The sequence below is a fragment of the Barbus barbus genome, assembly GCF_936440315.1.
Source record: "Barbus barbus genome assembly, chromosome: 11".
Taxonomy (NCBI): domain Eukaryota; kingdom Metazoa; phylum Chordata; class Actinopteri; order Cypriniformes; family Cyprinidae; genus Barbus; species Barbus barbus.
This window is the reverse complement of record NC_136739.1, coordinates 22327750-22354722: the sequence shown is the minus strand read 5'-3', so window position 1 is coordinate 22354722 and position 26973 is coordinate 22327750. Positions and strand designations below refer to the sequence as shown.

Sequence of the window (26973 nt, the reverse complement as noted above, 5' to 3'; positions counted from 1 at the left end):
AAATATGTTCTAAGAATGTTTTGCTAAAGGCCTCATTATAAAAACATTATTTCAGAATTTTCTTTGAAAATTCTAAATGTCCAGTTTTTTTTATGTTTTTAAAAACTTTTCTTCATGGTTATGCAAATATTAAAGGAACATTCCATTAGATGATTCTGCAAACATTATAGGAACGCTACTTTTGAATAGTCTCTATGCATTCTGAAAGTAAAGTAGTAAAGTTTTTAAAGTAGTAAAGTTTTTTAAAAGTAATAATATTTTAAAAAGGTTAGATGAACATCCAAAGTAAATATTTCAGAAAAAAATGCCATGAACAATGGATAAATAATGTTATATCAAAGACCACATGACTTAGAACAAACATTCTTTTAATGTTACTTTAAGAATGTTTGTTCATAACTTTGAGGGAACTTTTCTGGGAATGTTCTCTGTTAGCTGGGCCCTGGCTAAAGAAAAAATATTCTAATTTAAGCTAGTCTTGTAGCTTAACCACACCAATGGCAAATGCAAAACAGCAGGGGGCACAACATGTACAAACTAGCTTGTAAAATGAAAGTTGCAACCTATTTTAATAAAAAAAACAGAAGGAAAAAAAACCTTTGATTAATTTTTTATAAGAGTTACAGGTGAAGTTTTTGATCTCTGTTTTGAAGATGTTGCCTGATTTAATTTTTTTCTTAACTGTTAGAACAAATATTTCTATTGTATATGATTTCCTGCAGGGGAAAAATAAATGTGATTCAGATTTGTTATAAATACATCAACCCAATGCTGTTAAAATGGAAAAATCAAACTCAGCAGTGTAACTTTCGTAACCTGGAATACTGATGAAAGACACATAACTGTTAGTGTGAAGATGGTCTAAAAATATACAGGAAATGCTGAGACTTTTTTGAGATGATAGGACAAGATACTCTTTGGTGGAGGCAGGGGTTGTCATTCACTAGAACAGAAAACCCAGGGCTAGGGCCACTTCCTGTTAGGTAAAAGGCTGACACAGTAGAAGCAATCAAAACAGAAAGGCTAAAAACTGTTGCACATCACTAACAGGCCAAGCAAAAGGAAGGTACGGCATCCAAAGAAACTCCATTGTTTCAAGGAATGTAATGGAAATTAGCAGGATAATCACTCTTTTGTTCTTGGCCTCACATGTGTCCTCCTCAGGTAAAATCATTTCTCTTGCTATCTACATACTTATTGCATAAGGTGCCATACATACATAGATCTAACGCATTCAGCGCAGAGTTTTGATGGTTTACTATATGGGTTGTGAAATCTGTATTTGTCGCTGTCTGGAGTGAATGTTTGGAAATTGAATATTAGAATTCTTTTGTGTGTTTTCTGCTGTAAAGATCATTGAGGTCAAACATCAGGACATCTTCATGTGGCCATTTTAGTTTCACTGTACAATCAGCAAGACTTGTAACATAAAATGTAACAGCTGTGACGACTGTGCAATACACTATTGTGTTCGCAACATAACGTATGAAAAGATGAAAGGTTTACTATAATGGTTAGAAACTGTCATCTTCATTCTTGAACATTGTTTCCTGAAATTCAAAAAGAAGGATCCAAGAAAAGCAATTCTGACACTCTAAAACCCATACTCTCCTTTTACCAAACTCGAGGTCAAAATTGACAGAATCAGCAAATGGCAGCTTTTCAAAAGTCAACAACATTAATGGCCGCTTAGACACACTTATTGTAGCATACTTTGATTATTATTTTTATTTACCTAATTGAATTTAAAGCAAACAAGTTTTTATATTTTTCTTATTATTGTCATTAATATTATTATTTTATTGTAGTGGGTGTTGTAAGCGTTTTTTTTTAAGTTATAGTAAAACAAAAACAGCAACATATCACGCAGAAGGTGATTATATATTCAGCATAAATACTTAATTTAAATAATTATTTTAAATGATGGAATAATTGTTTTGATATCTGTTTGCCAGGTAAATTCAATGGGTGCATAAGTTTTAGTACAAGCAAATTCAACCATAGAGGTGATTCAGTACAAAAGCTGAAAGCAAAAGTTTTTTTTTTTTTAGGAAAACAGTATTAGTATTACTTAAAATGAATGTTTGGTTGGAAAGTAATATTTTAGAAACATGCCAGAATTTTACTAGAGCATTTGTACAAATACACAAAACGTTTGTGTTGCGAATTAATAACAAAACATGGCAAAAAGACAACAAACAAATTTTTCGATATCTATTAAATATGTCTGTGTTTGCTGCCACACCATAATTGGAAGAATTTATGTGCAAGTTTGAGGCAACAGTGAGAAAAATAGGTAACTGACGGCATAGCCCCTTAAACAGTTTGAATGTACAACAATTTTAACCCAAATTCAAATATACATCTACTAGATATTTTTAACATTTGGAGCGAACTGCAAAATCATTGAATCTGTTGCATATGATAATGCTATCTTAGGAGTCAATGTGGCCTCGTTTAAAAAAAATAAAATAAAAAATTATATATATATATATATATATATATTTAATTTTCTTAATTCATCATGATTCTATGTTGCTGTCATATATTGAATAGAACCACTAGGTAAACAACTTTATTTTAGTATTAATAGCTTCTTCAAGGTAATTAGGGACCTAAAATAATAATTTTAAAAAATTGTCATCAATGACGACTTTAAATTTGCAGTGAATCATTCTGTTATATTGAGCAAACAAAATTCAGTAATGCATTAGTGATCCATGCAAAAGTAATGCATTAGTAATAAATGTACACTGTAAAATAATCTGGCAGGACGTTATCTGTTAATTGTATGCAATGCGTTAATGCTAAAACGCAGTGCAAAATTCTTCACTTTAATACAGTGCCACTACATTGTTTTTTGAGTGTATAAATATTTTATTTGTCAAGCCTTATATACTGTATATTGTCCTTGTTTCTGTATGCAATGATCTTGCAGAAGAAGAGTGCTTTTTACCCCTATGGCATGTGAAAGGTGTGTGGTCAGTTTGCTAACTTTCATCCACCAGCCCCCATAAACACCTACTTGATCTTCAGTGATGCAATGGGGGCTTCACTGTATTGTGCTCGTTCTTGCACTTAACTAGACCCATGCAGAGAAACCACCGAACTAGATGACACACATTCACATTTACACAGAGATCACAGAGAGACAAATAGAGGAGCCTGGGCCCCTTTTGCCTCAAACAGGAAGGCATGAGTACAGTTTTTGTTTTTTTTCATAAGGATTTGTTTTGTGAACCACTAAAGTAGAAACAAATTACGGATGAAAGTGAGGAATGAGACTTATCCCTTTTACGTTCAATTATGCAAGAATCGGTTAAAATAATATTTCAATAGGCCAGCGAACAAGCAGTTTAAGATCACAGTAAATGCCGAATGAACTGTTGATAAAGCATACCGTTTTGTGCATGTTAGTTTTACTATATATCTATAATTTATATTTATGTATTTCAACAGCGGTAGAGTGTTGGGTTAACTAGACCAAAGTTTATTTAATAGCAGATTCCTGCTTGCATTACAGTTATTTTTATCTCAATTACTTGACAGGCAAGTATCGTTAGTGCAGGTATGTCTTGATATCTTTGAGAACTGATTACATTTAGAAATCATTGATTAAAGTTAAATATGGTTCGATATGGAAGTTTATCAATAAAACCTTGCATGCACAATTCTTTTCATCTACGAGGAATGTAACTGTAACTTGAATTTCTGTTGTTTGTACCATTTGTGTTGTGCAGATACGACAAACCATAGTGCAAATACTAGTATTCAAAAGATTTTCATATACACATTTACGTTATTTAAAGTCACGCTCTTTAATAATTACATTTTATTAGAAAACACATTGTTCACGATTTTACGAATAAGAGAGTCTGCGGCATATTGAGCAGTCTGATTAAATGTCCCATACATGTGTGCCCTGTTTGTATGTATTTATTATTAACTTATTTATTTGAAAAGGGACAGTGTACTATTTTTAATAAATGTTTCCATTCAATGCATTGTACCGGAATTAGCCAGTGGCTAATTTCCATCCGCAGTCCCTTGGCAGGTCGTCACTAAACCACCTTTAAGAAATGACACAAAACAAATACTACACAACATTGTAGACATACATTAAGACACCTTCTTAAATATTTAGGCTAAAATGCATATCATTTATTTTTCAGTGTTTTGTTGGATTTGTCTTAAAATGTCAGTACATTTTAACTGGTCTCTGTGGTTGTAAAGTCAGTTTGTATTATTTTCATCTAATCCAATAAATTGAAGTATATAATGTGTGTCGCTTTTGAGATGTCCCTGTTTCAACTCTAATTTAAATAATTGACAAGAATTAACATGAGAGAAAGTCATTGTATATTAATCAGTGACTCTAGAACTAGACATGAAAGCCTTGGTACTGGAAAGTTGTATCAACATCCCATAGATATTTAGGCATATCAAATTTTTCAGATGTTTTCCAACTTCTTAGGTGCCTTAGAACTAAACTAACATCATCTAATCGAAATACAGATTTTTTTTCCTTTCTCTGTTTGCATGGTGGTTTAGGTACTAGAGGTGTTTTTCTCAAATTTTTCCATTCTCTTTGTATTCTTGCTTTTCAACATTACAAAACAAGCAAAGAAAGAAAGAAGACAAACATTACAAAACATCCATAAATAACCAGAACAAGCCACCAAATTCGAAACACCATGTTTTAGTTGAGTACTTCATGAAAGTCTTTGAAAAATGTCTGTTCTATTTGCAGATGCCGTGTCTGCCAATGACCCAACGTATTGCTATATTTTAGATGTTTTTCTGCTGCTGTATTCTATCATTTTTACTGCTCTCTACTTCAGAGAGAAGGTAAGTTTAGCTCTAGCATGCACCATTTGTTCCAAGTGACGAAATTTACCTCACGGTTTTAACTGCTAACCTGTGTTCTGCCTTGCATTGCTTAGTTTACAAGGCAAGGGCCTGTTCCTCCAGATCCCGCGCCCCCGGTCCGTAACCCCAATGAGCCTGTCTATACAGTGAGTTCTCATTAATATATAAGTTTATATAGAGGTTTATGTGTTGATGTGTATTACATTGAATGGGTCATTCCTACTATGAAGTGCATTTTCATCTCCTTATCATGGGTGTAATATCTGATAAAATATTAACCCTCCAGTTTTTATAGATGAAGTTTGAGCTTACTTGTATCCATATTTTTGATGTGCATGGTTGCTTTGCACTTCTGAAAATAAAAACTTGCAATTTATTAAGTCCCCTCTTTTTTCCCCTTTCTATAGGCTAATCAAAAACATTACAAAAACAAGTATTATTTTCGCCATCTGTTATATCTCAAACAACTCTGATGGTCTTTTGGTAACCACAGAACAGCTAAAACACAATTTTAAATATCAAAGAAAACTCTTAACATGCTTCGTTCTGGTTGCATATGGTTACAACACGGTATCTGTTTGCAAGAGTCTGTTTACCGCCAAGTACTGATATCCACTAATTTTTAATCTAACATTTTGTGGGTGCTGAAATGGTTGAAAAACTTAAATGTTAATACTTAAAGGTAAAATCAAATATAGGCCTGTACGTTTTTCCTTAATTCAAGGCTCGATAATTTGCACCGAGTCTGGCCAGAGCTTCTAAAAAGTCTAAAAACCTTTAAATTACAAAAGAAGCATTTTTTTTTTAATCGTGACAACATTCAAAAGCACTGCCTAATTGGAATGACCCAAATAACACAATGTGCGTGCTGTATTTCTTAGGATTTGGATCTGCCTCAGACGAGTTCTGATTATCAGCAACTGGATAGACCGGTGAGATTATCTTATGTTTTAATTTGCAATACAAATTTACATTAGCCACAATGGCAGAGAGCATAGCAGTGCATTAACTGCAAATGAATGTTTTCTAGTGTGTTGTACACATACTTTACTTCCTGCCTTGATCTCTTGTTTTTAATCTATGATACAGTATGATAAACTTTAATTGCAGTTCTAAAAGATATTTTTAGATGCCTACCAACATCTACCTCATATCTACATATTTCAGATAAGAAGACGAGAGCCAGAGACACATTATCAGGTCAGTAACACTACTACGAACCAGATGAAAGTTTCTTACCTTGGTAAATTAGTACGACATTTTTTATTCCTGCTGCCCTCCTGTGGTTGTTTAGAGTTGAGCGCTTATATTTGTAATGGTTCTGCAATCGTGGTTGGTGTATTTACTTTGTTTTGTGTATTTTATAGGAATTGAGAGCACATACAAGTGATGAATATCAGGAAATAAGAACTAAAGGAACCAAAGTAAGTGTAACAAGCCAACGAATATGAGAAAAGTGTGTGGGTTGTGGGGTTAGGAAGTGTTTTTGATGTGAGGTTTACCCAGCAGTGATGCATAATATCCTCAATATACTCAGTTGGCAAATCAATCTAAATATTTATGTTCTATTTCTGCAGCCTCGCAAAGGCAAGAAAAAATCTAATGAGGTAATGTACCAATTACTAATTTTAGACACTTTGTTTGATATGTATCCTAATGGCATTCACATATTTATACATAAAACACCTTTTTATGACCACTTTGTATATAATATTTATGTACAAATATGTTCATACAAGCATCTTTTTAACAAGATTCATGACTTTATCCTCTAAGTTAAGTGTCCTGTAAGTGTTCTAGGTAATTACAACATAGTAGGTTTAAAACAGACTACAGTTTTGTAAAAAAAAAAAGAAAAGAAGCCAAAATACATCAGTTTAAGTCATTGGTTTATTCCTTTAAAGGGTCGAACAGGGAGAAACAGGGATGCAGCCGAGGCTGTGGAGATGGAAACTTTTCCCATTGATGCATTACACAAATAACACACAGCACAAGCTCAGGAGCAACCTGTATATCTGCCAACTAACACACAAATTGTATATCTTGTTGTATGTTGAATGCATTTATATGTTTGTTTGTTTGTTACTTTGCCCTACCTATATTTTGCAGACTTGCATATACTACAATCCAATGGTTTGGTGTCAGTAAGATTTAAAAAAATAAAAATAATACTACTATTTAGCAAGGATGCATGAATTTGATCAAGGGTTGGTAAAGGCATGTTTATGATGAATGATAAAGATTTCTATTTCAAATAAATGCTGTTCTTTTGAACTTTCTTTGCAGAGAATCCAGAAAAAGTTTATCATGGTTTTTATTAAATATTAAGCAGCACAACAGCTTCCAACATAAGAAATGTTTTTTGGGCACTAAATCAGCATATTAGAATGAATTCTGAAGGATCATGTGACACTGAATTCTGGAGCAATGACTGTTGAAACTGCAGCATTGCCATAACAGGACTAAACAAACATGTTAAAATAGACAAGTTATTATACAATTGTATTATTGTTTTACAGTACTACTCTTTTGCTGTATTCTAATTTAATGCATCTTTAGTGAGACTTTTCAAAAACATTAAAACAATCTTGCAGACCCCAAACTTTTGAACAGTAGTGTGTGTTATGTATAGACACTTTTTTTATTAGAATACAGGATATTGAATGTTAATGCAAGGCATGAACAGATCATTTTTGATCAAATTTTATAAGACAATTTAAGTACTAAACCTCTGTCTGGAGATGTAGTACGGTTTTCTTTTTTGTGTGTACTACCGTAAAGCATAAGGCTATAAATAAATTTTAAATGATATCAACTCCATAAATTCATTAACATGATCCAAAATATTAACAGACCAAAGAAATGTAAGAATATTAAAACACTTGGAAAATGGTTTAATGATGTTTACAACAAAAGAGAACTGTACAGTTACAGTAAAAGATTATCTTTATATATATATAAAAAACAAACAAAATACAGCAGACAAATGCATCAAATCTACCATGTATCCTGATTCACATACTTATATTCTACACAATCATTCAGTTCTAAGCTACAGCGATGTAGCCGTTTAGCGTTCAGTCTTGGGTATATGTCGCTTGATAGGCCAAGAGTGGCACTAGAGTTCAGGTCTGTAGTGATACTCAGAATCCAACCAATCATCACTATTACAACAGTGAGTTACAGCGTTCTGAAGGGAGATATAGAAGTACAATCTACAGTATGTGACAGGGTGAAAATGGAACACATTCCTTGAGCTTCAGCCGTAGGAAACATGGAAATGAGAGTATAGAGAGGGATTTCTTTTGAAATCAGTGACTAAAGTATTATGTACAGTCTTTTTTCTTAACCTTTTTTCTCTTTTGCTTTAAAAACAATGATAAGTTGGGCAGTGAAACTGATATCACACACATTGACGTCCAAAAACATACAAAAATACTATTTCTTTAACCTACAGTAAGACAGTTTTGCAGTTAAATTCCATGCTGTGACAGAAAAAGAGCAACAGATCCAACGAACAAGAAAATGAAAAAAAAACTTTTTTCTCCCCCATAAGCATCTCAGAAAAATACCAAAATATACATCTAAGCTTTGGATTTACTGAGGTTAGGACTACTGTCAGAGCTGGGTTCTGTTTCTTAATACACAAGCTGAAGGGTTTGGGAAGGAAGAGGAAAAGAACAGAGTAATCTTTGGTATCTGCACTTGTAAAACATTTCATATTTGGATATTTTTGCTTTGGGATAGAGCTTATAGTTACTTTCGACCCTCCACTCGGCATAAAACTATTAAGATCCATCTGAAAAGGGCCGTGTAGCACAGACGCCACCCTTGCAGGATGGAGGACAATGATGCATAGTTGCACAGCTGATCAAACCAATTGAAATCATGATGTGGAAACAGCAAAGCTAGATAAAAGACATTGACAGAACAGCGAAACCACGGGACAACGGCACCTAAAAGACGACCATGGAGAGACATTGCATGTTTTCAGTAGACAATCATAGAAACAGTGTTGCCTTGCTGCAGCCACAGAGTGGAACTCCAGAGGACAGTTTATCCTGAGCAGGTTGCAGGGAGCCCAGGACATCCTTCAGCGTGTATTAATAAACATCACCCAGCCCATGAGGGGTTACTTTTAGTCCTTCCCAGAAGCCGGCAGAGCTGTTTTGCTTCCTCTTTCTACTAAACCCTGCCCACTTGGCCACGAGTGACCAATGATCTAAAACCTGATGGTTGAGGCAGGGCACTAGAAGAGAGTTTAGTCCATACAATCACATTGAAAGTCTTTGGTTACCACTGAGAAGGTGAGGAACAAGCAGATCGCAAACCCAGAAGAGTAAACGGCACAAACCCTGCAACAATTAAGGGTTAGGGGTTTATAAAGACGACGGTTGTCAAATCATAAAAAAAGCTTTGGTATAAAATAATAAGGGGCTATAGTGTGAACTTAAATTTGTGTTAAAAGCAAAATATAAATAAGTGGGATGGGTTTCTAATATGCATGAGCTTGTGCAGCCTTCTGGGTATCCATCCGGTTCCTCACTCAAAACTATAAACAGACATCTGCAGGCTTCCGTTCTAGGACCGTTTTTTTATTTATTATCATTTCATCTTTTGAAGTAGATTAAAGCAAATTTTTACTCAGTTTCGAGTTATAAATGAGGTATACAACAGCTCCTTTACTCAGACCAGCTCTCGGGAGCATGACCTCTTCTGCAACTATCCTATTTGGACTGAGGGTCTACAGCGGCAAACCCCGCTACAATCGTGAAACTATCCAATCACAAGTCAGAGCATCCACACACGCCAAAAAGGATCCGCAACAACTTCAAATGTACAGAGCTGTTGCCAGGTGCAACATCCTTGGATAAATCACATCCCAAACATTTCATGAGCACACAGGTTAAAAAGGATATCATTTACAGCCAAGTGGTCAATTGCATCAAATGATGTACGATGCGTCCTTATATCCACTTAAAAAAATCAGTTTCCTGTATTTCCTACCAATGAGTCTCACTAAAAAGTCTCACTTTTAAGATAACATCTCTAAAGTATTGTCTTTCAAAGTAAATGCACCACTAGCTCCCCCTACATATCAGCTGGAGTTGAGTTATTAGTAAAGCTTTTAACAGGTATCCAACAGGCTTGAATTTTAGCTACAAAAAAAGGTAGCAACGCTTCCAAAATATCACAAAACAAATAAAACTCACAGCGTTATTTTTATGGTTGATATGCACCATGTGAGTTTTGACATTGATGCATGCTTGGTTGCATCCCCTTTCACATGCGCGCGCACACACACAAACACACACACAAAACCAAACAAAATCATCTCTCACATCAACATATTACAGTTTGCTACAATGTGTCAAACTCAGAAATAATAGTAAGGCATAAATGATAAATGCAAGTTTTTGTCAAACAAAGAAAGCCAGTGACGTTGCTCCCTCATGATATACAATAAAAGGCATAAAGTAATTAACCTCAAATGATTGTTAAAAAGCAACATGGCAAATGAAATTCATAAAAAGTAAAGCAAAAAAAAAACAAAAAAAAAAAACTAATTTGGTGCTATCAATTCTGTTACATCAATGAAAGCTTGGGACTTTCCTTTAGGAGCACCATCACAAGCCCCTCCCACAAAAAAAAAAAACATTTAAATGTGGGCAGGGCACACAACAGCCACTCCCACATCACAAGGGTGTGGTTGCAATTTTTGGTCTTGACTTTTTTTTTGTTTATTTTTTTATTTTTTAGAATAGCTATAATATAAATGAAGTATTTTTTTGTAATTTTTTTTTCCTTTTAGTGAATAAGCATGACAAAAACACTACATTCAAACTAGATATTAGTTCAAATATAAAATATGAGCATCTTACATAAGTGAATATATATAGAATTTAGAAAAGAAGTTCTCTAATCTTTGAGTCATTCCTCAGATAAATATATCAGTAACTCCCCACAGTCCTGGCGACCACCGGGTCGTGACACTAATGCGCAAAACAACACATAAATCTACACGTCCAGAGAGGCTATGTTGAATTTCCGGACAGAACCAGCGGAATGAGCAGCAACAAGACCCAGCCGCAAAGACAAAGGCTTTTTTTTTTACTTTGGCAAGTAGAATAACAAAATATTCATTACAAGTTAACCTGGACATACCCTTTAAGTAGTAGTACTTGAAATAGCAGTAGTAGACTTATGTGACATTATTATTACAAATTTTCCTGTTATACTTTGTAGTTTTGTTCTACACGTTGGTCATTTTAAAATGGACTGTTAGAAACGGCTTTTGTACATTGGAGTTGACTACTGGTGTCTGCTTAAAGTGAACCTTCCATGTAAGTGCCGCTGAGGTATTTCAAATCATATTAACAATAAAAACACAAATAGCATCGCTAACAAACAGTCGTAACAAAAATGGACAGACAGGGCCACAGTAATGAATGACAAAAGGGACAGTAAGAGGATACTCGGACCTCTTCGTCACAGAATTTAAAATGTGAGTGTTAAAAGCAATGCTACGGATGAAACAGGACTGTAGTTCTCCCAGAATACCTGTTCTCTATTGCTCATTAACAAGAACAAAAAAGAAAGTCTAAACAATGTACCAACCCAATACTAAAAATCCACCTTCTTGTCAAATTAAGCCATTTTAGAGCCTTTTGCACTTCCACAGGTTCTTCTGGATTTTAAATTAATAGTTTGGTGGATTCTTGATATTTCTATTGCTATTCATTCGTCGAAACGCAGCATGGGTGTTGAGTCCTATGAGATTACATCCAAAACAAAGACTCGCCATAAAGGTAAGAGAATGAAATGAAGGACACAGCCTCCCAAAATCTCAACAGCACTTGAACACAAGGCCCTTAAGATTCTCTTTGGATCGTTAAATGCTCAGATATCGAGAGCTAAAGCAAGTTAGCACTGTGCTAGAGAAGCTATATTTCTTCATATTTGTCGGACAATGCGAGTCAAAAAGAGTAGGGTTTAAAAGAAGTGTAATAGATGGTAAAGTTTGTCAGTAGAGAGTAGTGAAAGTGTGGTCAGCATTACGCTGGTCCACACAGGCACAGCAGCTAGTGAGAAATCGACTTTGGTTCAAGCTTTACATCATGGCTGCATTACATTGGTAGGGAAAAACAAAACAGACCATCCGACTAAAATCCCCTTATTACGTTCTCACCCCTTTATAACGGATATTTCAGGCCCGCTACTGTCCTCCATGGTACAGCCTACACATTGGGCTGGAGTGAAATTTAGAGACGGCCCTGATTTCAGATTATGGAGGACTGAATCTGGCACCTTACAACTACAAAGAAGGGAAAAATGTTCAAAAAGCCTGTTAGGTAAGAACACGCTTGCTTTACTTCCACGTTTACAATTTTCAATTATCTGAACAGAATGGGAAAACGACCCCCCCCCCCCCCCCCCCCATTTGTCTCACTCAAAGTCCTCATCATTGGCCAGCAGAAAGGACAATCCCAAACCTCAAACTGGTCCTTTACTGTAGCATCACGTCCTGCCCTCACCTCGGATCAATTTGGTTAGTTTCACTGACACTACAAAATTGAGGAGGGACAGCCATCTCAAATAAAATAAAAAACAAAAAGAACTATGTTTTCGTCTTTGGAAAAGATCAAAATATTGCATTATATTTCCTGTGGTCTACCGAGAGCCTCCGCTCATAAATATTTAGGCTTAAACTACGCTACAGTAGCAATATACAGCAACAGGTATAACAAAGATTTTTGGTATATCTTGAAATAGAGGCAATACAAAGACCTCCAAAATAAAGACCTCTTAAAGCGTGACAGAAGTTCTGCTAAAAACCGAGCAGACTGCAGTTCTCGAATCCAGTTTTTTTTGGTACAGATACTGTGCACAAGTAGAAAATCAAAGACCCTAAAAAAAACAAAAACAAACTTGAACATCATCCACCTCAACTTTATCTCGCTTGACTTACACCTTCACAATCAGGTGGTGATACCGTAAGTACATCCCATGTTAGGAAGACCGTGAGGAGGTTTACCTTACGTGGTTACACAGTCCTGATGCTAACGTTGCGAGCTTTCAGTTACTGAAGCTTCAAAGTAGATGGTACTGCTCAGTTACTTTTGGCCACGCCGAACAACTCCTCCTTGACGAATCATTTCATAATTCGTTAAAGCTTTTAGTATAATAAATGAGCCCGTTACTGGGTGAGGATTCAGACCCAGACTAGTCTTCTGCTACCGAGTAAACTACGATATGATATGAAAACAATATCTGAAAGTGTTTCACTAGAAAGAAATGCCAGTGGAACGATTCCTTAAAGCAATGAAACCGCATCACAGCTGCTTATTACTCCATTTAAAGCCTTGTAACCACAAGTTAGTAAGATACTGGACATAAAGCGAACACATTATTTGACAAAAATAAATCATGTGCATCTAAAAGGAAACATTCCATGGGTACAGGAACGTCTGTAAAGCAGGATCTCCAGTGAAATCATAGACAGAACATTTTTCTACAGTGAGGAAGAGGAGTGTCAGCAGTAAGAAGGTATCATTCAACAGAGTAATTTGGTTAAAATTACCAAGATTTTTGGTTAAAAGCATTTCAGAAATACCTCTGAAGAAGAGGTTTCATGTGAAAATGGGAGAAAAGAGCGAGTTCGCTGAAACGAATATGTCTTTGCGTCGCACAGAGACTTGGCACATTGTCCAGGGACATTGTTTCTGCTCTCCTGATGCAAGCTCTGTGGAGACGCCAACATTCGCTTACGGTTGACTTGGTTGAAGTCAACCCATCAATGAGGTCCAAACATCGCAGATTAAGGTGTAAAGTTAGAACATACAAACTTAAACATTAAAATAACGTTAAAACAACATTAAATCCTATTTAAAAGGTTTGTTTTTGGTGGTAGCACGAGATTAAAGAAAAACTTAGAAAGAGAAAGGAGTGGGTAAAGCTTTCACTGGGCCTTAGAGGCCGTGGTGATGGTGGAGGCGGGCATAGTTGCTGTAGTGACAGCGCTCTGGTGGGCATCGGTGGTGATGTGCAGGTTGAGGGCTCCCGCAGCCCCTCCCGCAGACACCAGGCTGACCGGGTTACTGGCGAGCAGTGATAAGTTCTGAGGGTTCAGAAAGAGCGGTGCCGTCACAAGGTTAGGGGTGCTGCCGGCGCTGGTGTTGGCAAACAGGAAGTTCCCGCTCCCGTCCAGAGATGTAATGGGCAGAGTGCCACTAGATGCAAGAGCTAAAGAGACAATGAACAACATTTTAACTCCAGGTGTTCAAAAAAAAAAAAATCAAATTATTAGAACAGAGATGCAGCAATATAGAAATTCTGGGTATGTGACTGTTCTTCACATACCCAGCCCCTTGCATGTTCATTTATGAAATATTTTAGCTAATTTATACATTCAGATACCGACAAAGGTGTAGTACTATTATACGTTTAAGCTTTTTTATTATGTTACCAATTATATCGACCAAATTGGACTCCTTAATTTTATTTTTATATTAATTATTATTAAATACCGAATACACTATTGTTATTATTATTATTATATAAAAATTGATTATGATTATTCTTATTATCTGTTAAAGAGTTGAAAAAAAAAAGGTTGAGACAATATCAAATGCTTAAACAGGGGCCTTCTGAATGAATGTTGTGGGTGTTAGAACTTCTGTAGTTCTCAAATTACACAGTTTTATATTACACTGTATTACTGTTATTATTATCATTTATAATATATATTATTTTAATAATAATGTAATAAAGTACACTATTACTACTAATAGCAACAAATAATAAATTTGAATACAAATATTTGAAAATATTATTATTAATTAGTTGTAATAATGTAACAAAGTACACTACTACTACTAATGAACAATAACATCATGTAATATAAACCTCTTTAAACTGAATTAGAGAAAATTTAAATAATATAGATAAAATAATGTTAACATAATGAATAAACAATTGCCATGAAAGGTAAATCTTTGAACAAATAAGCCTTTTTATTATGTTACCAATTATATCGACCAAATCAGATTGATACTAATCATTAAAAAAATTAAATATTATTATTATTATTGTTAGTATTAAGAACAATTTTATTTGTTTTCTTTTATTATTATTACATAATAATGAAATACACTTATTATAAAAAAATAATATTAATAAGAATAATCATCATAATCTACCTATTTAAGAGTTTTTTTTTTTAAATCCATAAAACCTTATGCACTAAGATGGTCAAATGAACTTATAAATTTAAATATAAAAGGGTTTGCACAGTATGCAAATATGTTGTTTACAATATTTTCATTGTATGCAAATACGTCATTTATAATCTTGGAATTGTATGCAAATGTTGAATGCAGAAAGCTTTTGAGAGTGTAGAGTGACACAAGTGCACATCTGTTTTACTGCCACATATTCATCTTGCTTGTGATGCCAAGATTAATAAGCACATGCAGAGCCATATTGTAAATATTGTAAATATAAGTGTACTTGCCGCTCCACACACCTTGGATTGTGGCCAAGGTGCTGTTGCTCATCAGTGCTGGACTCAAAGCGCTTCCGAGACCACCGGGTGCAAAACTTAGAAGAGCCCCGCTGCACAGGAAACACCAGAGAAAAGTATTAAACACACAGATATCAAATCACAAGCTTGAGGTTGATGCTCTTTCAGATAACTAAAATGACACTTACCCAGGAGTGAACTGTGAGGACGCCATGAGCCCAGGATTGAGGCCTGCGGCTGCAGCCATGGCAGCGATGCTGGCACTGGTGGGCAGCTGGGTGGCTCCTTGCAGAGCGGCTGAAAGGCTGGGAGCCGTCACCATCACCTGCCCAGTGCCCAGAGTTGGCGCCAGGGAGGAAGGCACCTGACTTACTGCTGTCAACATCTCCTGAGCTAAAGTGTGCTCTGAGGAGGACGTCTGCGCTGCAGTGGGAGAAGGGCTGAGCGAAGGAGAGGATGCTGCGGTGGTGATCACAGGTGCAGTGGAGATGACCGATGCAGTGTTAGTGGTAGCCGAGCCAATAGTTGTGCCTGGAGGAAGAAAAGACTCTTTTAAAGATTGTGAGGTGAACAATAGGAATGTTTTTGGACGTTTTTTTGGCTTTTCTTGCCTACCAGTGAAACCGACGCTGGAGACACTAGTGCTGGTGAGAGGCAAAACTGGGTTTACAGTCATCGTAGTCGGTGTGCTACTGGTCACAAGACTTGCTGTACTCGGTGCCTGTAACAGGGGAAAGGAGGAGGAGGTTTTTTAAGCACTATTTTAAGCAGTCAGATCTGCTGTGATGAATGAAGGGAGGCAGTTTGCATGTCGCGTACCAGAGGTGTGGTGGGAGAGAAGATTGCTTTGATAGGAGTGCTGATGGCGCTGCCACTGCTGGGTGGGTTGATCCTCTTCTCTTTCTGTCTGCGGTTACAGAACCATACTCGGATCACCTCTTTCTCCATGCTGAGCTGGTCCGCGATCATGGTGATCTCCTCAGAGGTAGGTTTTTGGTTCTGCTTGAAAAGGGCAAAAGCACAAGAAACGCCCTTACGGCAAAAACAAATCACAAAGACCTACAAGCCTTCGGTCCATGGTTTGAGGAGGTAATAATTCAGATGGAACCTTTTAAGTTGAGACAATATCTAAACATTTAAATATTTAAACAAGACCCTTTGAATGTATGGTTCCTTAAAGAAGGGGCTGAATGTTGTGGGTGTTCTGATAATGTAAGAAGGTAGAACATACAAACATTATCTCAATTTACAGTTTTATACTACAGATTTATATTACCGTATTATCATTACACTACTATTACTATAACTAATAGCAACAAATACAATTTAATTGAAAATATATTTAGTAATAATAATAAAGTACACTACTACTAACAATAAACAACAACAATAATAATGTGTGTAAACTGAATTATAAGAAATTATTATTAATATTTTTTAACAGAAATAAAAATGTTATCATAAATAAATATACAAATAATTGTATTATAAAAATATTTTACCACTACCTCTATTACTACTACTAATGTATTTATTATAAATATGTTCATAAAAAAAAGAATTGCAGTTTAATATTAATAATGTAAATAATAAATTATTTTACATAATAAAGTGCAACTATAATAAAATATTATATAAATCTGTGTATAAATGACAGAAAATATTAATGTGTAAATAATTATAATAATTGAAAGTACATAAAAAAAATAATACAATACATTGAATTAAAGGAAGTATTAATTGCATTATTAATAAACACTAATTCAATATTTAATTGATACTTCCGTCACATTGTCACTAAAAACCAGTGGAAGATTTTGCGCCAGTAAAACTTTAATAACGGCTTATCAAATAAGCTCTAATGCGAGATGTCGCTCACCTCCAGAAAGCTCTTTTCTAAGGCCACTCTGATGTTGGTCTCAATGCTGGTCCTCTTCTTGCGGCGACGGTTCAAGCCGTCCATGCCCAGCCCAGGTAAGCCGAGAGAGCTGGGACTGGACAGGGCCTGGTCAGACGTCTGGTTCTCTGCACAAACAGCGCGCACAAAAGCACAAAGGAGGAGTGATATAAGCACCTGTGCCACACAGCACTGCAGATGTCCCTTAAAGCATGAGCTCGACTACTTGGCAACATTAAGTAAAACATTAGCTTTATATTTAAAATAAAAAATGTCAGAAAGGAGAGCTGAGACCTGCAATACCCTGAGAGGAACTCCAAAACTAAAGAGGAATGCGGCAGGAATCTTCATATCCTTTCTAACATTCTTCATGGTATACAGTGTTATTTTGAGTGAGGGCAGCAAAGGAGAGAAATGGCTCAGAGCAGAGAAAATGCATACCTGCATCATTGAGCCATTTTTCAAGCAGAGGCTTCAGTTTGCACATGTTTTTAAAGCTCAGGTTCAAGGCCTCAAAGCGAGAAATGGTGGTTTGGCTGAAGTCATTTCCATAAAGTTTTCCCATGGCAAGGCCAACATCCCCCTGGTACAGACAACACAATAGCATTAAAGTTTGAAAAAATCAGGCAGAATTTACAAGTCACCATATGAGTCTCAGATGAAGGAGAATGCAAATAATTAGAAATACATTCTGTGATGACCTGGATGATTAAATACCATTGGAGACTTCTGAATAGTGAAATCAACAACAGCGTGCAATAAGACAAACTGTGTGATGAGGGAAGTCCCGTTTACCTGCGTGAAGCCCAGTTTGATACGTCTCTGTTTGAAGGTCTTGGCAAACTGCTCTAGCTCCTCCAGGTCACTGGGCTCCTCCAGGCTGGGTGTGTCGATGTGCTTTGGTGTCGTCTGGCTGTGAGGAAGGGATTGTATGGGGGTTGCTGCTATCGTGCGTGTGGGTGTAGCAGGCTGTGAAGTGGAAGGAAAAAGTTGTTTAGCAGTTTTGGTTTTGGAATGTATGCAAATCCACTCTTGTAGATCACTAACAGATTTATTTATTTATTTTCAAAAAATAAAATAAGCTAGATGATGTGTACAAATGGATCCATTGGGTGAATGGGATGCCCCTGACCTGTGTGGCAATTGTGATGCTTGGCTGGGTCTGCAGGAGGTTGGCTTGGCTTTGAGGTAGTTGAGTTAGAAGGTTCTGGGCCTGCAGGAGACCTGGTTAGAGCAAGAGGAAAGACGAAACAATCAGATAGGCTGATCACATGGAGGAACGGAGAGATCCGAGAAGGTTAAGACGACACGGGACTCACTCTGCTGGCCCTGTGGTGTCTGTGAGATGATGAACTGCGCGGGCTGCAGCTGTGTTGCGATGTGGTGGCCCGGCTGGACCAGCACAAACTGCTGCAGGTTGAGGTTCTGCTGCTGTTGCAGCTGCTGTAACTGCTGTATTGTTCCAAACAGAGAGTGAGAAGAAAATAGTATGTCTCACTATACCAAGTGCACCAGTTAAGCTATGACTGCTATAACAATCTCACCAAATAAAACGAGTGGGGTTCAACAGTAAAGACTTTTTAGATTTTGTTGGAAAAAATAAATGTTGCTGTTGCCATGACAATCAGCAAAGTAAAACATTTAGGCAAATGATAGTGTTTTCTGCCATTTTGATCCTAGTGGATTTGCCAATTTAAAAGTGTTCAAATGCACCCACTTTTTTTTATTGATTTAATAATTTCAATAGAAACACACTTCAGTTGCAGCTTCCTTCGTATAAATAGCTGAAGGGCCCGGAGAACAAAATCCCTTATAATTTGTCTAAATGTTAATGTTTTTTTGTTTTTTTTCATATTTTGTTGCATTTTAACTATACACATGTGCACATATATTTCCATGTAACAGAGAGAACAAGACCCCCCCCAAACAAAAAAAAAACCTTCTTTATTTTATATTAGTATATATACAATATCACCTCTTTTCTTAGTCTTTTATCAACACATTTCCAAGTCCACCACATTTTAAGAACAATTTGAAAGGTCCGCAAACTTTCAATCAAAATCTTTTCCACTGACATACTTGTTACCATTTCTTTCAGCCAACATCCTATATTTGGCTAAATGTTAACGTTAATTGAAATGTTAATTAAAAATGAACTTTGCTTGTGACAATTGAGATTCTCAGGGCAAGTCAAAATACTGCCACGGCAAAAATACAATACAATCAAATAAAACAAGGCCATTACAGTACTGAGACTCGGATGAATGAAACCGCGGCTCTCTTACAGGTGTGATCTGGATGGGTTGGGAGAGGGGGATCTGGGTGATGGGGGTGGCAGCGGAGGCAGAGATGCTGGCTCCTGTAGTGCTGCTCTGCTGGCCGGCTGAATGCTGCACCGCTGCTGCTAATAGCTGAGCCTGAGCCTGCTGCAGCAATAACTGCTGCTGCGCTGGAGTCAAAGTCAACTGGAAAAAACAGAGCAAGACAAAGAAACAAAAGACAAGAATTTGTTTAATCTTTAAATCACCATATTTGGTACTAAGCCCACTTTCATAAAATTCTCAAGGTGGAAATTACCCCGTTACTCAAAGATTTCCCCTTGACTCAAGCGTGTGTTTTTTACTAAATCGCAGTTGCAGATGTTGCCATTGTCAAAAATTACAGATAAAATTTACTATTTACAGTTAGCCATGATTAATTATATTGAATAATTTTTTATATTTATTAAAGTGGCTGATAATCCTGTGGCCCCCCGTGATAAGCGGTTTGGAGAATCGATGGACTGGGATAAACTAGTAGTATCTGGCTGATCATGTGATCTTGCCAGGTCTGCCCCCATGAGGTGACAAAAAATAAATCAACCTATACTAAAATTCTTATTTAAGTGTGCATGATTTCAAACATTTCCCTAAATCCACAATTTGTGACCATGGACCATAAAACCAGTCATAATTCGCACGGATATTTGTAGCAATAGCCAAAAATACATTGTATGGGTCAAACTGATCAATTTTTCTTTTATGCCAAAAATCATTAGGTTATTAAGTAAAGATCATGTTTCATGAAGATATTTTGTAAATTTCCTACCGTACATACATCAAAACTTAATTTTTGATTAGTAATATGCATTGCTAAAGACTTCATTTGGACAACTTTAAAAGGTGATTTTCTCAATATTTAGATTTTTTTTACACCCTCAGATTCCAGATTTTCAAATAGTTGTATCTCGGCCAAATATTGTCCTATCCTAACAAATCATACAATCAATGGAAAGCTATTCAGCTTTCAGATGATGTTCCAGTTTGGTAGCAGAAGCAAATAAGGATTAATAAGGAGGGCTTTTTACCTTTTGCTCAACCTATGTGGAAATGGGTGAAGAGAAAGCAAATACAGAGGAAGACCATCCCAAAATTCCTCTCCAAAATCAAATATGTTTTGTTCGACGCATGTACGGTGATATAAATATACCGCAGCCTTCTGAGACTTCAAGCGGAGAGCAAAGCGGGTATGCTAATTAACGAAACTGTTATGCAGTACATGTAAATTCTGCATAGATTTGCATATTTTCAACCATCTGTTTCCGAGCAACTGCAGAGCAGCTAATTAGCATATGGGGCCAAATAATTTCCCCTGTAACCAGGAGATAGCATGTTGTGCTTTAAATCTCTAATCTTCAGAGTTATGACAAATCTCACACATTATTTTTGAATAGACACAACAATGCATGGCATCAGGTGGAACGCCTCAGCAGCCACACTGAAACATGATAATGACACACGCAGGTCAAGACAGTGGCAGTTTTGGGACTCAGACACAGGCCCTGGGGACATCTTTAAATTCCTATAGCTCTTTCATCCATGTCACAGACCACAAATGTGTGTGTGAGCTCAGAGAAACAGATTTTACCTGTTGGAGCAAGGCCTGTGCGTGTGCGTTGGTGATTGCGCTTGTTGTTTGCACAGTCTGCCTCTGAAAGTCCAGTCCATTTGTTTGGGCACCTGGAAGAAGAAAAGCAGTCAATGCCACAATAGATCACAGCCACACAAAAAGGTATTTTCAACCAAGTTATTCAGCTCCATGGCCTTTCTTATTTCAAACTTAAAAAAAAAAAAAAAAAAACGTTCTGCGATACATATTGAGAGACATTGTCCTACATGTTCAACCTCAGTCAAAGCTGCACAAGTGACCCTTTACAACTTACAAATTGTGAAGTGATAGTCATTCAACTCACTCGGATGTAAAAGAAAGTTGTGTTAGAAAGATCAAAGCAAAAGATCTGAGCAGACTACTGGAGAAAATAAACATGCAAGTCTCTAAAGAGCCAACTCTTCCTTGGGTAACCCACCAGTGTTTTCGTCCCCGCTCTCCATTGCACATTTACTTGTTTCCGATGGATTACTCATTCTAGAATCTGGAACAGACAGAGGAAGGTCGGACTTTCAGTTTCTCTTCAAAGACCAATCATTCAGTGACTTTCAAAAGTGAGATAGCAACATTGTAAAAAAATTAATCCAAACCATGACGCAATATTTTTTCACTTCGAAAATATTCCTACTTAATATGCTAGTGACCACACAGAATGTCTCAGTTTTGTTATGAGAAAATCTGAATGGTGTAAATTAAACCAAACACATTGACTACTCAACTCCACATTGCATAGCATCGCTATACGGTAAAACAGATCTTAAAATGTTGTTGCCGACCACAAATATCACTCACCAGCAGCTGCTGCACCTGACTTGTCAAGCGTCTCTATGAGCATCACAACAAACTTAGCACCCCTTTCGCAAAAACCCTCAAAAGCAAAGAAGTCTCTCTCAGTGTAACTAAACAGTTTGGAGTGGAAAAACAACACGCGTGCAGAGCACAGCTAAGCTTCAGTGAAACTGTGGCTGCCTTCTCTCTCAGTCTCTCCGGCTTGCTTGCTTTGCTCTCTCTCTCACTCTCTCTGTGCCATGATTGTCATAACAACTAGAGTGTGAAGAAGTTCGTTTTCATTCTGGAACGGAACAGAAGCGAAGCGGCTGCCAGCGCCGTAATAAAGCATAATCAGTATGCAGCTGATTAAAGCCATATGCAAATCTCCCTCACTTCATTAGCCGAGCAACACTTTGAAGTCCTGCAAGCAATTCATTTCGCATGGCGCTCTGAGAGCTTTCTCCCTAATATAAATGTTCATAAATATTTATCATCTCATTAGCATATTAATTGGATCGCTTTGGAGGGGAAAAAGGAGGAATGGAAAAAAAAAATCCAGAGTGTCAATGCACAAGCCCAATTACCTACGGAGCACTGGTTAAATTATGTGAAACAGGTGAGCTTTCTGTCAATGCGATCAAAGCGCACAAACCGGCAAGCTCTGTATCTGGCCATAAAGACAGCAGGTTGTGTTCAGAAGCATTTCTTATACATTCTATGCACCAGAGGTTGCAGATGGAGCTGTTAGGGAAGTAAATTACTTTCCATTCTCCACCATGCTATTCACAAAGCCCCCTGTGGCCCAAACACTTCACGGATCAAATTCCGTGACTTCTGTGGCTGTATTGTCTGGAAAAGAACATGAAGTCTGCTTTGCATATCCAGATTAACTGTGCACCTCATTAACTGATATTTTCAGAGCTTGGCCTAATTACAACAGAGATTTACACATTAGAACAAAGATCTGACAGAGTAAGCATAAAGAAATCCGCCTATCCAAAAGGAAGTAGTGCTGACACTTAAAATACTTTTTCAGAGCGCTAAACTTTACTCAGAAAATAGCAAGATTACAAGACTAGTATAATCCAACAAAACAGCTATAGTTTCATAAGTTATAGCTGTTATTTTCGTTTAACTTCTTATCCAAAGACAAACGTGTGTGAAATCCACTTGACAGTTTAGTTTAATGGCAAAACTAACCTGGAGAGTAATATTCAAATTAGCAAAAAAAAAAAAAGTTTCCTCAAATTAATGCAAATATGATATTTCATAAACAGGCATTTGGGGCATTTTATGGAAAAGAGAACTGAATTCAGCACAGAGGACAACATAATTTCAATATTTCATTACCAGCAAGCAGGAACAAATAACATCATTCATATTCAAATTGTGCATTTGAAAACACATTACATTTGAGTTTCAGAGAGGAACTCATGAAAATTTAAAGTCGCTTGATAGTACGATAGAAACCATTCACAGATCATAAGTATTTTCATATATTATCATTTAATAAGACAAAACCATTTAACTGAACAACATGAAGTCATTCCAATCTGCCACATATAAATACAAAGAGGATTGTTGCACATCATTCTTGAAGGCTGGCAAAAACCACAAACTCTCACTTGATTTTAGGACTATAATCATTTTAATTAATAGACTGTTAGTCTGCAGGTACTGTTTCTACATGTTCACATCAGCAGAGCATGAAGAAAAACTCAAGACAGTTGGTCAAAGAGAGATGCAAAATGCCATGAAGTTTCACTACTATGCTTGAAAAGTGTCAGTTACTACAAAAATAAAAGTAAGGATTCATGCAGGTAATTTACACTATAGGTATGAGCTGTGGATACAAGAAACAAACAAGTTCCAGCACGTCATTGACTCTCTAGGCCTTACACACAGAGTGAAAATGTTATCAGTTTAAAAGCAAGGTCTGTTACACCTGACTCCTTCATGACATGTCTAAAGCCAAACAATTATATGCTAATTTAAATTACAAACCAAATAGTTCTCATGTAGTCAGAGAATTCATGTTAAATGAGAGAAGGGTGATGCAAGGTGATAAGATTTCAAAGCAGATTAAATAAATAACTAAAAAAATTGGTAAATTTCCCCAAGCTTCTCTTGTAGTGAGACATCAGGGTAAAAAGTTTTATGATATAATTTTTCAAGTTAGCTCTGGTCTTTGATTTGATGAGCCAAGACATTGTTTTTCCTTAGATAGTACTCTATATTAATTACGGGAACAACTGTAAAAGCAATATTATAAAAATATGGAAAAATGATCAAAATCTTTAACCCAGATAGGCATCATGTTGTTACTGTTAACTAAAACCTTAGGTAAATGAAATAAAACAAAATATTATATTAAATGAAAACTTGATGATAAATCCCACCTTGCCAACTAACTGAAAAATAATTTAAGTACTAAAATTACTAAAACAAAGTAAATTTAGAGCTAAACAACTAACTAATAAAAACAAAAGTGCATAACAACACTACTTTAGAAAATTACAATTAAAATGAAAATTTAGAATTTAAATAAAATCTTATTCAAAGGATTAGGAAATATTATAATAGAATATAATCAATACTAAAATAATTCTGGCATCATTTTCTTTATACAAGTAATACACCTATTAGTAATTATGTTATCACTACACCAAAACATTATAAACTAAATCCAAAACTTTTCAGATTTCATAATCCTCAATTTAACCACAAAATAAATTGCAAACTTCAATTGTTATACACATACCCACATTAAGTGATATTTACCATATAAAGCTTTAAACTGTCAAAAGTGGACTATTACAAACATTAACATTATGAATTTCTGTAAAGTGCAAAACGTCATAGGCCTACAAATACGATATACAAATAAAACTACCAATCATGAATTAGGGGTGTGCGATATCAATAAAATCCCAGAAAATATCGAGATAATTAGACAATATTTTGCGGAGTGTGTTATTGTGCTGGTAACTTAAGGATTGCTGTGGACAGCTGACTCCTAAAGTTTTTGATATTCTTCATTTTCTGTGTGGTGGTCAGTTCACACTGATAGAAATTAATCCTTTCCAACAAGTTTAAACTGATTTTTACATTTTATGGGCATTTTTACCTTTATAAAGCCATTTAAGCCATTAAAGTGTCCATTATCTTTTCAGTCAAATTCTCACATTTAATCAGTGAATTAGAATAATAAGACATTTGGGCTGACATGAATGCATTTAACCTGCAATTACAAATGAATAAATGATGTTTTGATATATTAAACATAAAACGTTGAATACTGATATTTGAAATTTAAAAAAAAAGTTTAAATGTGAAATCACAGTTAATAAGTGAGTCGTTGCGATTGAATTGAATAATTTAAACGGTTGATTCATTCAGGAACGAAGCACCGTCAAGTTGCTCAGAGACGCAAAACAGTGGCTGTGTTTGGAACGATTTTTGTTGTCGAAATAGAGAAAAAACAGCCAATATGGTGTCTAAAACGTAAGTCTCTTAACTTCTTGTTTATTGAACTATTGTAAAAATCAATATCACATTTGTAATTATGGAAATGTTTGAAGAAAAAACGGCACTCTTCGTGTGAAATTGATTAACTATGAAGTGGCATAAATATATACATTTTCTGCCCCTATATCTTGATTTTGTGATCATTCTAAATGTATTTTGCCGTGAAAGAACACACTCTAAATGCGCGCGCGCACTAATCTAGACTTCATGTAGCCTAATGTAACTTGTTACTTGTGCACTGCACTCTGTAGGGGTGTTTTGAATGGGTTTTGCAAAATACTCGATACCGTCACGATTTAGAGTTATATTAATGATTGTAAGCAATTTGATGACTAAAGTACTAAAGACTATTTGTCACAAGAGAATAAAAATAGCAAAACTGACTTTTTTGGCGGTTAACGATTGATGAAACAGTAGAATGGCTAAATACACAAGCATACAGCTTCTGGAACAATAGTGGAGAAGCTGTGCTCTATTTGAGGATCACCTATTAGACTAGCAAATAAAGCTGGCATAATGCCTGCATACATCTCCTTGAGCAGACAGACTGATACAACGTTACAGAAACACCGGCTGTGCTACAAAGTATCAATTTGTCACAACTGTACTGGATACATTCTATAAACTGCCGTCAGAGTTCCATTTTGGCACGTTCCACCATCCTTCGACAATGAAATGGATTCATTCTGATAGAATATGCTGAACAGCGCATTCTGAGCTCTAGAAGGCCCACATGAATAACATAACAGGGCTACACGCCTGCAATGGGCACAAAAGGCAAGAGAATAGGCATTAAAAATAATCACGCCGTGTCCTAACTGTACACCAAGCAAGCCCCAGCTGCTCTGCACTTTCATATTTTCACCGTAAACACGTTGCGCAGACGCCGGCTGATTGCGAGCGAATGAATATTCAAAGCGTTATATGTGGGATTGGCTCACGGCACAATACAGCAACACAAAGCCGCTGGAGTAGCATTAGCCGCTTAGCATGCACACAGTAGCCTTTAGTTATGATTAACTGTAAAATTCTAACAACCTCTGACCGGAGACAGTGCAAAACCCCGCGAGCTGTCGCCGATTATGACTAATAAAATATGCAAAGCGACGATTTCTCGGCGGCGGTATGAATATGTAACGCGGCTGCTCTAATCACACAAAGAAGGCATTTTTCCTTTAATTTGCCGTCGCACTGCATCGCCAGTTTCATCGTCGCACAGACAGAGAATTATTCCCCGATACGTTTATTTAAAGGGTGCATATGATTGCAACATCTGGTTTGAGTATTTTGTTTACGCTTTCCCTACCGCGCTTTTCTGGGTTGAGAGAAACAGTGTTTGAATATGAATATGAATATGTAAAATGCAGTAATGATTACCTGGTCCTGAACTCTCATCTTGACTCGCTGCTCCTCCGTCCGCCATTTTGAATATTTAAGCCCAAATCCTCAAAACACAATA

General features: G+C 36.2%; 2 protein-coding genes across 2 annotated transcripts; one reads left to right on the top strand and one right to left on the bottom strand.

Moving 5' to 3' along the window:
- The first annotated feature begins 970 nt into the window (after window positions 1–970).
- LOC306877255 (T-cell surface glycoprotein CD3 zeta chain-like) lies at window positions 971–7868 on the top strand. Its single transcript, XM_079428903.1, has 8 exons — window positions 971–1164; window positions 4751–4848; window positions 4944–5015; window positions 5751–5801; window positions 6037–6069; window positions 6237–6293; window positions 6447–6476; window positions 6774–7868. Exons 1-8 carry the CDS (start codon window positions 1107–1109, stop codon window positions 6849–6851), a joined length of 477 nt encoding a protein of 158 aa, XP_079285029.1. The 5' UTR covers window positions 971–1106; the 3' UTR covers window positions 6852–7868.
- Window positions 7749–26937, bottom strand: LOC306877256 (POU domain, class 2, transcription factor 1-like; the record flags this gene model as incomplete). The annotated part of the gene is made up of 14 exons (XM_079428904.1): window positions 7749–14112; window positions 15395–15483; window positions 15580–15922; window positions 16007–16112; window positions 16211–16390; window positions 17271–17416; window positions 17730–17871; window positions 18084–18257; window positions 18421–18512; window positions 18608–18740; window positions 19574–19753; window positions 21195–21286; window positions 21634–21699; window positions 26892–26937. 14 exons carry the CDS (start codon window positions 26935–26937, stop codon window positions 13829–13831), a joined length of 2073 nt encoding a protein of 690 aa, XP_079285030.1. The 3' UTR covers window positions 7749–13828.
- Window positions 26938–26973: the final 36 nt, after the last annotated feature.